Raw genomic sequence first — 13,033 nt, 5'->3', positions numbered from 1 at the left:
ATTTTACCACGTATACAATGTTGTTGGACTCAAAAGTGAAGAAACCTTTTATGGCATACTGTTTCCCAGAGTGTGGGTGGGTGATAGTGTTAGATTTAATAACATTCGAGCAGCATGCACATCCGAAACAGGGAAATGTGCCATTCCTCTCGGTGTTGAGGAAAGTTTGTCTAGGGTCCCGGGTAAAGCTGCCCAAGTCGGCTTTGACGACCCTGTCTCGAATATTGTGAGGTCTTCTTTTGCACATTAATGGAGGAGTCTTAAATGCCTCGACCTGCGGATATGACTGTGCAAGCATCGGCCAGTGTTTTCGGATGATGTTATAGACTTTAGGCATGATGGGGTGGTGGGTGTGGACGAAGGGAATATGTTCAGGTTTGGATTGAACAGATTGTTGAGGGACCGGGTTGAGAGACAAAGTTTTTTCTTTATTGAGGAGATTTTGAGGGTTATGGCGAGCCGAAATTTTTTTTGACATTTCATCGAGACGTTCCTGCATAAGCTGTGGGTTTGATACTATGCGTGTCACACGTTTAAACTGTGAGCGGGGAAAGCTATGTTTGATGGAATGGAAGTAGGATGGCAACTGTCATAGTGGAGTAAACTGTTGGAGTCAGTGGGCTTTGAAAAGATGTCAGTGGAGAGGTAACCACTGGCTTCTCTGGTCACAAAGGTGTCAAGAAATTAAACTTGTGATGAGCTACAGTTCAATATGAACTGGAGTTCAGGGCGAATCGAGTTAAGGTATTCAGTGAAGGCGACCAGGGTGTCGAGAGGACCAGTCCATAGACAAAAAATACCATCTATGAAACGAAGCCAACAGATGTTATGTTGTCTAAATAGGGCATCTATGGTAAGGTCATACGGTCATGACTACGAGGTCCCAGGTAAGGCCCCCAACTCGGTGGTGAACATTTCTTCCTACATGCTCGACCCTGCTGAATTGGCTGTCCTCCAGTGGGGCTTGTCCATTTGTCCAACACCCCCATGGGACAAATTCAGGTTGTCCCAAGACCTACAATTCTTTTACCGCAACCTGCAGCTCAAGACCCACTTTGGATCTCCTCAGGACTCAACCAGGAATAGGGTTCCTGCACCAGTGGAGAACCCCATTCCTGAACTAAGTATCATTAATTTTGGTCTGCGAAACAGGAGTAACTTCAACCCCCCTCAAAACTACCATGCCACTGAGGCCTATGTTGATCTTGTTCCTAACGAGATCAACATGCTCCTTGACCAACATCATTCTGGGCATTTGCCGACCCATAGCAATTTCTCTCCCCTTGAGAAGCAGGCCCTTCAGTCCCTTAAAAATAGCAAGAAAATCGTTATAAAACCAGCAGACAAGGGTGGGGCTATTGTGATACAGAACACCACAGATTATACCGCTGAAATTCTCAGGCAACTATCCGATACATCCACCTACAAGAAAATTCACTCTGATCCTACCATAGGTTTTAGGAATAAAATTGACACACTCTTGAGGAAACATTTATCACTTAACACCATTGACTCTAAGACAGTCACATTTTTATCAAATCAGCATCCGGTGACCCCTGTCATTTATACTCTTCCCAAAATACACAAATCCCTCACCAATCCCCCTGGCAGACCAATTGTCGCTTCCACCGATTCCATCCTGGCCCCCATCTCTATTTTTCTTGAAAAAGTACTTACACCACTCACTAAAACCATGAGGTCATTCGTTCTCGACACGGGTCATTTTCTTCAAACTCTCAAACAGCTACCGCCTATCCGATCTGAGTGCCTCCTCATCACTTTTGACGTTAAAAGCCTCTATACCTCTATCCGGCATGATCAAGGTATAAAAGCAGTCAATGACCTCCTCGAGCAGTCTGACCTCACTAGAAATTCTCAACAAATGTGTCTTGATTTTCTATCTCTGATTTTACACGAGAATTTTTTCCTTTTCGGTGACCAATTCTTCCTACAGATTCAAGGCACCGCAATGGGCGCAAATGTAGCGCCGGCGTACGCTAACATATATATGGACGCCTTTGAGCGTGCTTTCATCTATGAAGACGCCCTATTTAGACAACATAACATCTGTTGGCTTCGTTTCATAGACGATATTTTTTGTCTATGGCCAGGTCCTCTCGACACCCTGGTCACCTTCACTGAATACCTTAACTCGATTCGCCCTGAACTCCAGTTCACATTGAACTGTAGCTCATCACAAATTTCATTTCTTGACACCTTTGTCACCAGAGAAGCCAGTGGTGGGGGTCTGTTTTCCCCTTTATGGTTTTATCATGAAATTATGTGAATAAAACTTATCGTGGATTTTATCAAGTCTCCAGTGCCGGATCTTCCTTCTCTCTTCATCTTTTCAAAGCCCACTGACTCCAACAGTTTACTCCACTATGACAATTGCCATCCTACTTCCATTCCATCAAACATAGCTTTCCCCGCCCACAGTTTAAACGTGTGACACGCATAGTATCAAACCCACAGCTTCTGCCGGAACGCCTCGATGAAATGTCAAAAAATTTTCGGCTCGCCATTACCCTCAAAATCTCCTCAATAAAGAAAAAACTTTGGCTCTCAACCCGGTCCCTAAACAATCTGTTCAATCCAAACCTGAACGAATTCCCTTAGTCCACACCCACCACCCCATCATGCCTAAAGTCTATAACATCATCCGAAAACACTGGCCGATGCTTGCACGGTTATATCCGCAGGTCGAGGCATTTAAGACTCCACCATTAATGTGCAAAAGAAGACCTCACAATATTCGAGACAGGGTCGTCAAAGCCAACTTGGGCAGCTTTACCCTGGTCCCCAGACAAACTTTCCTCAACACCGAGAGGAATGGCACATTTCCCTGTTTGGGATGTGCATGCTGCTCGAATGTTATTAAATCTAGCACTATCACCCACCCACACTCTGGCAAACAGTATGCCATAAAAGGTTTCTTCACCTGTGAGTCCAACAACGTTGTATACGTGGTAAAATGCCCATGTGGTTTACACATCCGTGACCGTATAGCAAGCCACAAATCGAACATTAGATGCAAAAAGACATGGCTTCCTCTTCCCCATCACTTCGTAGCCACTAACCACTCGGTCTCTCAATTGCGCTTCCAATTATTGGAACAAGTCGAAAAACCACGAAGGGGTGGTGACCACATTAAACACTTACGAGAAAGGGAATCCTTTTGGATTTACATCTTACAGACCTTATCTCCCAAGGGCCTTAACAGGGAACTAGATATGGTTTTCAGATAAGTAATAGCACTGGTTTCTTGCTTGCCTGCTTGTTATCTGATTCTGCTGTATACTTAAAATGTGAACTTTATATTTGCAGGTATGTGTATAGCATGTTGACTTTCACTTCTACTGTATACTAACTCTTCCTAATTTTTCAGGCGCCTTGACCCTTACATTTTACACCCATCAGGGTAAGTACTGGTATTTTTCTATTCTTATTTTTTATTTTTTTGTTTTTATCTTTTTTCCTTTTTCACTTTTTTTTAATTTTTCCCATTTACTTTAATATATTTTTTTTCTCGTTTTTTCATCTTCATCATTTCATCATTTCTTCATCATTATTTTTATTAATTTTATTACTATTTTTATTTTTATTATTATTATTTTGTCAATTTTTATTTTTTTAATTTTTATTATTATCAATATTTTTTATTATTATTTGTATTTCTTCATTTCTTTCATTTTTTTTAATTTTTTTTCCATTTGTCCTATTACCATTTCATTTTTCATTTTTTTATTTTTTTATTTTTTCTTCTTTTTTCTTTTTCTATTCATTTGTTTCTTTTCATTCTTTCATCATTTTCTTCAGCATTTTTTTTCATTTTTATTTCCCGTTTTTCATTTTTACTCTAGATTTATTTCATCCCCTCTTAATTCATTTTACTTTATTTCCTTGTTTTTTTCAATCCCTTTGATCCATTTCATTCATTACTCTTTTTTTCACCTCATTCATTAATTCCTTCTTTTTATGTTCTCCTCCCACTCCTCTATTGCTTCTGTTCTATCCCCCTACCTCTTCTCCCTCCTTGTTTTGTGCCCTCCCTCTCTCCTCTCTCCTCATCTATCTTGCTTCAGGGCTCAGTCTGACACTCTCTCCTCTCTCTCTCCCCCCTCCCTTTCCCCAGTGCTACTACGCAGGCGCCGGGTACACTTTTGTTTGTCTCCTCTTTCCCTTGTAGTTTCTACCTCCAGCACACGGTGCAGGCACCCCCACTAACAGCGCTACAAGCCTCGGCTTCAGTACACACCACTTATGTTTTCCACACAGTAGCACACCTCAGACACTCCCACTGACTTCCGGTCTTCAGGGTACTTTAACCCACTGACCACCAATGCCTGCACACTACACCACAGATGGCGCTTGGTGCCCCACGCTTCCAGGTATGTCCTGCAGCACTGCTGCACTGTGCGCTACTTTAGAATACTTTTATGCTGTTAATTCTCGCACTATCTGTCCCCTCAGCTCATATCAGGACCTCTACCTGGTCCCTGCCAGACCAGACTTCTACATATGGCACTTTAGGTATGCCTCGCCTCTGTTCCTCCTATCCCCTTTCTTTTCCTTTCTGCAGTTTCTTATACTGGTCCAAACCTCTTGTTTTTTTCATCTTTTTTCAGCCCCTCCTGCACATTCATACTGCCGTGATTGCTTCTTTTTCTCTTGTGCTTTAAGGTCAGTCTCCATGCTTGCACTGCCTAATTATGTTGCATTTATGTCATTTGCCAGCCTCACTGTAACCCAGCTCCACGGCTGCTTCAATCAATATTTACTGGATCTAACTCCAATATCCTATGGGCTAACTCATTGATTTGTACAATTTTGTTCTACAATGATTTTGCACACAATGATCCTGTACATGATGATTTTTTAAATAGTGTAAATATGTAATTGTGTAAATATGTATATCTGTATAAACCTCTACAGAGTTTGTACATTTTTGTGATTATCACTGTTTATAGCCTAATGTCTATCTTTGTATGTATCTTTTCTAGTGAGGTTTGAAAATGACCCGACATAGGGTCGAAACGTTACCTCAACGCACTATTTCCCTGTGATGTCTTCAACAAAAAAATGTTTGCATTGAAAATCAAAAATCTCCCAGAGTGCAGCTGTTTTCTCTTCACTGGATGACTGTCTGGACTAAGTTCCAGGTTCTTTAATTAAATATGCATATGTCCCATAATTTGCAAACACAATATTTTAATTGCATTGAACACACACATCTATATAATCTAACTATTCTGCATGGATTTACTGTATGTAAACAATATCTCCTATCCTGTCGGCTCCTGCATTGATTTTACAGAAGCCGACAAATTAATTACATTCTTCTATGTATCTCTGTATGAAATATAAAGACATATATATACACTACCGTTAAAAATTTTGGGGTCACCTAGACAATTTTGTGTTCCATGAAAACTCATACTTTTTTTAATCAAATGAGTTGCCAAATGAATTTAAAATCTAGTGCAGACATTGACAAGGTTCGAAAAAAAAGATTTTTATTTGAAATAATAATTTTCTCCTTTAAACTTTGCTTTTGTCAAAGAATGCTCCCTTTGCAGCAATTACAGCATTGCAGACCTTTGGCATTCTAGCAGTTAATTTGCTGAGATAATCTGGAGAAATTTCACCCCATGCTTCCAGAAGCCCCTCCCACAAGTTGGTTTGGCTTGATGGGAACTTTTTGCGTACCATACGGTCAAGCTGCTTCCACAACAGCTCAATGGGGTTGAGATCTGGTGACTGCGCTGGCCACTCCATTACAGATAGAATACCAGCTGCCTGCTTCCCTAAATAGTTCTTGCACAATTTGGATTTGTGCTTTGGGTCATTGTCCTGTTGTAGGATGAAATTGGCTCCAATCAAGCGTTGTCCACAGGGTATGGCATGGTGTTGCAAAATAGAGTGATAGCCTTCCTTATTCAAAATCCCTTTTACCCTGTACAAATCTCCCACTTTATCAGCACCAAAGCAACCCCAGACCATCACATTACCTCCACCATGCTTGACAGATGGCATCAGGCACTCTTCCAGCATCATTTCAGTTGTTCTGCATCTCACAAATTGTCTTCTGTGTGATCCAAACACCACAAACTTGGATTCATCTGTCCATAACACTTTTTTCCAATCCTCCTCTGTCCAATGTCTGTGTTCATTTGCCCATTAATCTTTTCCTTTTATTAGGCAGTCTCAGATATGGCTTTTTCTTTGCCACTCTGCCCTGAAGGCCAGCATCCCGGAATCGCCTCTTCACTGTAGACATTGACACTGGCATTGTGCGTGTACTATTTAATGAAGCTGCCAGTTGAGGACTTGTGAGGCAGCAATTTCTAAAGCTACAGACTCTAATGTAATTGTCTTGTTGCACAGTTGTGCAGCGGGGCCTCCCTCTTCTCTTTCTACTCTGGTTAGAGCCTGTTTGAGCTCTTCTCTGAAGGGAGTAGTACACACCGTTGTAGGAAATCTTCAGTTTCTTGGCAATTTCTTGCATTTAATAGCCTTCATTTCTAAGAACAAGAAAAGACTGTTGAGTTTCACATGAAAGTTCTTTTTTTCTGGCCATTTTGAGAGTTTAATGGAACCAACAAATGTAATGCTCCAGATTCTCAACCAGCTCAAAGGAAGGTCAGGTTTATAGCTTCTATAATCAGCCAAACTGTTTTCAGCTGTGCTAACATACTTGCACAAGCGTTTTCAAGGGTTTTCTAACCATCTATTAGCCTTCTTACACAGTTAGCAAACACAAAGTACCATAAGAACACTGGAGTGATAGTTGTTGGAAATGGGTCTCTATACACCTATGAACATATTGCATTACAAACCAGACGTTTGCAGCTAGAAAAGTCATTTACCACATTCACAATGTATAGAGTGTATTTCTGAATCATTTAGCCCCTTTACCCCCAAGGGTGGTTGACATGTTAATGACCGGGCCAATTTTTACAATTCTGATCACTGTCCCTTTATGAGGTAATAACTCTGGAACGCTTCCATGAATCTTGGTAATTCTGACAATGTTTTCTCATGACATATTGTACTTCATATTAGTGGTAAAATTTCATTGATATAACTTGCATTTATTTGTGAAAAAAAATGGAAATTTGGCAAAAATTTTGAAAATTTTGCAATTTTCCAACTTTGAATTTTCATGCCCTTAAATCACAGAGATATGGCACACAAAATACTTAATAAGTAACATTCTGCACATGGTTACTTTACATCAGCACAATTTTGGAACCAAAATTTTTTTTGTTGGAAAGTTAAAAGAGTTAGAAGTTGACCAGCGATTTCTCATTTTTACAACACCATTTTTTTTTAGGAACCACATCACATTTGAAGATACTTTTGAGGGGTCAATATGATAGAAAATACCCAAAAGTGACACCATTCTAAAAACTGCACCCCTCAAGGTGCTCAAAACCCCATTCAAGAAGTTTAATGCTTCAGGTGCTTCACAGGAATTTTTTGAATGTTTAAAAAAAATGAACGTTTAACTTTTTTTCACAAAAAAAATTAATTCAGGTCCAATTTTTTTATTTTACCAAGGGTAACAGGAGAAATTGGACCCCAAAAGTTATTGTGCAATATGTCCTGAGTACGCTGATACCCCATACATGGGGGGAACCACTGTTTTGGTGCATGACAGAGCACGAAAGGAAAGGAGCGCCGTTTGACTTTTTCAACGTATAATTGGCTATAATTGAGATCGGACGCCATGACGCGTTTGGAGAGCCCCTAATGTACATAAACAGTGGAAGCCCCCCACAAATGACACAATTTTGGAAACTAGACCCCCCAAGAAACATATCTAGATGTGTGGTGAGAACTTTGAACCCCCAAGGGCTTCACAGAAGTTTATAACGTACAGCTGTAAAATGAAAAAATCACATTTTTTCCACAAACATGATCATTTCACCTCCAATTTTTATTTTCCCAAGGGAAACAGGACCCCAAAAGTTATTGTGCAATTTGTCCTGAGTATGCTGATACAGAATATATGGGGATAAACCACTGTTTGGGCGCATGGCAGAGCTCAGAATGGAAGGAGCACCGTTTGACTTTTTCAATGCAAAATTGGCTGGAATTGAGATCGGACGCCAAGTCGCGTTTGGAGAGCCACTGATGTGCCTGAACCCCCCACAAGTGACCCCATTATGGAAACTAAACCCCCAAGTGGTGAGCACTTTGAACCCCCCAGTGCTTCACAGAAGTTTATAACGCCCGGGAGTGAAAATGAAAAAAATCATATTTTTTCCACAAACATGATCTTTTAGTCCCCAATTTTTTATTTTCCCAAGGGTAACAGGAGAAATTGTATTCCAAAAGTTGTTGTCCAAATTGTCCTGAGTATGCTTATACCCCATTTGTGGGAGAAAACTGCTGTATGGGCACACGTCCGGGCTCGGAAGGGAAGTAGTGATGTTTTGGAATGCAGACTTTGATGGAATGGTCTGCGGGTGTCATGTCGCGTTTGGAGAACCCCTGCTGTGCCTAAACAGTGGAAATCCCCCACAAGTGACCCCATTTTGGAAACTAGACCCCCCAAGGAACTTATCTAGATGTGTGGTGAGCACTTTGAACCCCCAAATGCTTCACAGAAGTTTATAAAATAGAGCCATAAAAATAAAAAAAAACATTTTTTTACGCAAAAATGAACTTTTCGTCCCACTTTTTTATTTTCCCAAGGGTAACAGGAGAAACTGGACCCCAAAAGTTGTGCAATTTGTCCTGAGTATTCTGATACCCCATATGTGGGGGTAAACCACTGTTTGGGCACATGGCAGAGCTTGGAAGGGAAGGAGCATCGTTTGACTTTTTCAAAGCAGAATTTGCTGGAATTGAGATCAGACGACATGTTGCATTTGGAGTGCCCCTGATGTGCCTGAACAGCGGAAACCCCCCAATTCTAACTCTAACCCCAACACACCCCTATCCCTAATCCCAGCCCTAGCCATAGCCCTAACCACAAATCTAACTCTAACCCTAACACACCCCTAACCCTAATCCCAACCCTAACCCTAACCCTAGCCCTAAATCTAACCCTAATGGAAAAATGTAAATAAATACATTTTTTAAATTTTATTATTTTTCCCTAACTAAGGGGGTGATAAAGGGGGTTTGATTTACTATTTATAGCGGGTTTTTATGTTTGGCAGCTGTCACACACGTATAGACGCTTTTTATTGCAAAAAATAGTTTTTGTATCACCACGTTTTGAGAGCTATAATTTTTCCATATTTTGGCCCACACAGTCTTATTTTTTGCGGGACGAGTTGTCGTTTTTATTGGTACCATTTTCGGGTACATGACTTTTTTGATCGCTTTTTATTCCGATTTTTGGAACGCAGAATGAACAAAAAACAGCAATTCATGAAATTCTTTTGGGGGGGCAATTACACCGTTCTGCGTGTGGTAAAATTGATAAAGCGGTTTTATTTTTCGGGTCAGTACAATTACAGTGATATCTCATTTATTTTTTTTTATGTTTTGGGGCTTTTTTTTACAATAAAAACATTTTTAAATAAAAATTAATTATTTTTTTCATCGCTTTATTCTGTGAGCTATAACTTTTTTATTCTTTCACTGATGATGCTGTATAGCGGCTCGTTTTCTGTTGGACAAAATGACGTTTTCAGTGGTACCAAGTTTATTTATATCAGTCTTTTTGATAACCTGTTATTGCACTTTGTGTTTGGCGGTATGATGATAAAGCATTGTTTTTTGCCTTTTTTTTTTTTAAGAGGTTCACTAAAGGGGTTAACTAGTGGGACAGTTTTATAGGGCATGTCGTTACGGACGCAGCGATGCTAAATATGTGTACTTTTATTGCTTTTTTTCATTTATATAAAGAAATGAATTTATTGGAGAATATTTTTTTCTTTTATTTAGGAATTTTTAAAAAATTATTTTTACACATGTTAATTTTTTTTAACTTTTTTACATTGTCCCAGATACATGACATCACTATATATAAAGTATTCAGCCCCTTAGAATTTTTCAACCTTTTCCCACAAATCATGCCTCAAATATAAAGATACCAAATGTAATTTTTTGTTGAAGAATCAACAAGAAGTGGGACACAATTGTGAAGTTGAATGAAATTTATTGGTTATTTTAAATTTTATTTTTGTGGAAATTCAAAAACTGAAAAGTGGGGCGTGCAATATTATTCGGCCCCTTTACTTTCAGTGCAGCAAACTCACTCCAGAAGTTCATTGTGGATCTCTGAATGATCTAATGTTGTCCTAAATGACTAATGATGATAAATATAATCCACCTGTGCGTAATCAAGTCTCCGTATAAATACACCTGCTCTGTGATAGTCTCAGGGTTCTGTTTGAAGCACAGAGAGCAACATGAAGACCAAGGAACACAACAGGCAGGTCCGTGATACTGTTGTGGAGAATTTTAAAGCTGGATTTGGATACAAAATAATTTCCCAAACTTTAAACATCCCAAGGAGAACTGTGTAAGCGATCATATTGAAATGGAAGGAGTATCATACCACTGCAAATCTACCAAGACCCGGCCGTCCCTCTAAACTTTCATCTCAGACAAGGAGAAGACTGATCAGAGATGCAGCCAAGAGGCCCATGATCACTCTGGATGAACTGCAGAGATCTACAGCTGAGGTGAGACAGTCTGTCCATAGGACAACAATAAGTCGTACACTGCACAAATCTGACCTTTATGGAAGAGTGACAAGAAGAAAGCCATTTCTCAAAGATATCCATAAAATGTGTTATTTAAAGTTGCAACAAGTCACCTGGGAGACACCCCAAACATATGGAAGAAGGTGCTCTGGTCAGATGAAACCAAAATCGAACTTTTTGGCAACAATGCCAAATGATATGTTTGGCATAAAGGCAACACAGCTCATCACCCTGAGCACACCATCCCCACTGTCAAACATGATGGTGGCAGCATCATGTTTGGGCCTGCCTTTCTTCAGCAGGGACAGGGAAGATGGTTAAAATTGATGGGAAGATGGGAAGATGATGGTGCCAAATACAGGACCACTCTTGAAGAAATCCTGTTGGAGTCTGCAAAAGACCTGAGACTGGAATGGAGATTTGTCTTATAACAAGACAATGATCCCAAACATAAAGCAAAATCTACTTTGGAATGGTTCACAAATATATACGTATCCAGGTGTTAGAATGGCCAAGTCAAAGTCCAGACCTGAATCCAATCGAGAATCTGTGGAAAGAGCTAAACACTGCTGTTCACAAACGATCTCCATCCAACCTCACTGAGCTCGAGCTGTTTGCCAAGGAAGAATGGGCAAGAATTTCAGTCTCTCGATGTACAAAACTGATAGAGACATACCCCAAGCGACTTGCATCTGTAATCGCAGCAAAAGGTAGCGCAACAAAGTATTAAGTTAAAGGGGCCGAATAATATTGCACGCCCCACTTTTCAGTTTTTGAATTCCCACAAAAATTTTAAATAACCAATAAATTTCGTTCAACTTTACAATTGTGTCCCACTTGTTGATGATTCTTCACCAAAAATGTACATTTGGTATCTTTATGTTTGAAGCATGATATGTGGGAAAAGGTTGAAAAGTTCCAGGGGGCCGAATACTTTCGCAAGGCACTGTATATATATATATATATATGCATCTATTCTATGCGTATATGTCTATTCTATCTATCTATCTATCTATCTATCTATCTATCTAACTATCTATATATGTGTTTTGAAGAATATTTGGTTTTAAAACGATGTGTACAGTTGTGTATTACAATGCGATTTTAACATGAGCTTTTACATATAGAGAACTGCTGTATGTAAAAGCTCATGTTAAAGTCGCATTGCATACGGATTGCATATGCATGTCATACAGATATTCCGTGGAAAAATTGCACGGAAATCGCATGACACTCGCATAACACTTGCATGACACCCGCATAGCACTCATCCATTTTTTCGGTCTGGAAATCTGACTTTTTTTTTCTCACATATGGGTATGAGCCCTTAGGCCACATGCACACATCCAGTATTTGGTGAATTTTGGCTTACAAATACTGGGGTAAAAATTTCACCAAATACTGAATGTGTGCATGTGGCCTTAGAGTGTTACCAGAACGTGTTCATATCGGTGTGGCCAGGCTTGGACTTGCCCACGGGAGATTCCTCTGGTGGGCTCCAGTGCAGGATTGGGCCACCACCCTCTTATATGAGCAGTACTTGGCACTATATACGTGAATCACTATGTACAGACTCGGGCAGGAACTTATTCATTTACCAGTCTGCCCAGTTCATTGTTATATCAATTTCAGGATTGAGGATATTGTCACATTTGCATGTAACTGAACAGTGGGGCCCTGGAGTTGGTTACTGGTTGGCCCTTGCCACCCCAGTCCGACACTGGGTGTGGCCGATATTACAAATTCGAATTGTCACCCTTTTTTAGTGCACCGTGTATCCTGTAACAGAAGTGCTTGATTACCTCAAATTTGCTTATTGCATATAAATGCATAAGAACTTGTTTCTCAATATATTATTTACTCTGCTTATATTTCAGGCAGCCAGTATCCGATATGCTGGAAATCAGATTGCATATTTGCTGTGGGGTAGGTAAAAAATGTTCTCTTATTGTCTATTATAAAACGTATAAGTTATTAAGCAATTTTCCAGTTTCTAGTTAGCGCACCATCTACAGTATTGCAATATTTCATGTTTCTTCTTTGTTTCTGTAGGATACTTTCTGCTGCACATCCTGTTCTTCATGATAAGTCTGATAATAACATTTTGGATTATCGTCCCAATCAAAGAAGGAAAAGGAATGCTGATTCTTCAGATCTTTGGTTATACAGTGTAAGAATAATGTAAACATTTTATATTGATTCTTTATAGTGAAGTCAAATACTATGAAAGTATATTGATAATGTTATCAGCTTACATTTCTAATTCAGTGTGACACCTCCCAGGAGCAGAATTCCTATCAAGGTAATTTTATCATATAGTACATTGCCTTGAAAAAGTATTCATACCCCCATGAACTTTTCCC

The 13,033-nt window shown here is 39.7% G+C and overlaps 1 protein-coding gene and 1 long non-coding RNA gene across 2 annotated transcripts in view; one reads left to right on the top strand and one right to left on the bottom strand.

The window, feature by feature from the left end:
- Positions 1–13,033, bottom strand: part of LOC141093142 (uncharacterized) — a 185,574-nt gene that overhangs the window by 1,796 nt on the left and 170,745 nt on the right. The gene's annotated exons all lie outside the window — the stretch shown is intronic.
- The window catches only part of LOC141093141 (stimulated by retinoic acid gene 6 protein-like), a 196,020-nt gene that overhangs the window by 96,804 nt on the left and 86,183 nt on the right, over positions 1–13,033 (top strand). Inside the window, exons 13-14 of the mRNA XM_073579614.1 lie at positions 12,548–12,596; positions 12,723–12,840. Of these exons, the coding sequence (XP_073435715.1) occupies positions 12,548–12,596; positions 12,723–12,840 (167 nt within the window). The remainder of the gene's footprint in view (positions 1–12,547; positions 12,597–12,722; positions 12,841–13,033) is intronic.

This window comes from Dendrobates tinctorius, unplaced genomic scaffold (genome assembly GCF_039654945.1).
Source record: "Dendrobates tinctorius isolate UK_male_01 unplaced genomic scaffold, ASM3965494v1 ptg000062l, whole genome shotgun sequence".
Lineage (NCBI taxonomy): Eukaryota > Metazoa > Chordata > Amphibia > Anura > Dendrobatidae > Dendrobates > Dendrobates tinctorius.
Note: the sequence above shows the minus strand (reverse complement) of the source record. Positions and strands in the feature narration are given on the sequence as shown.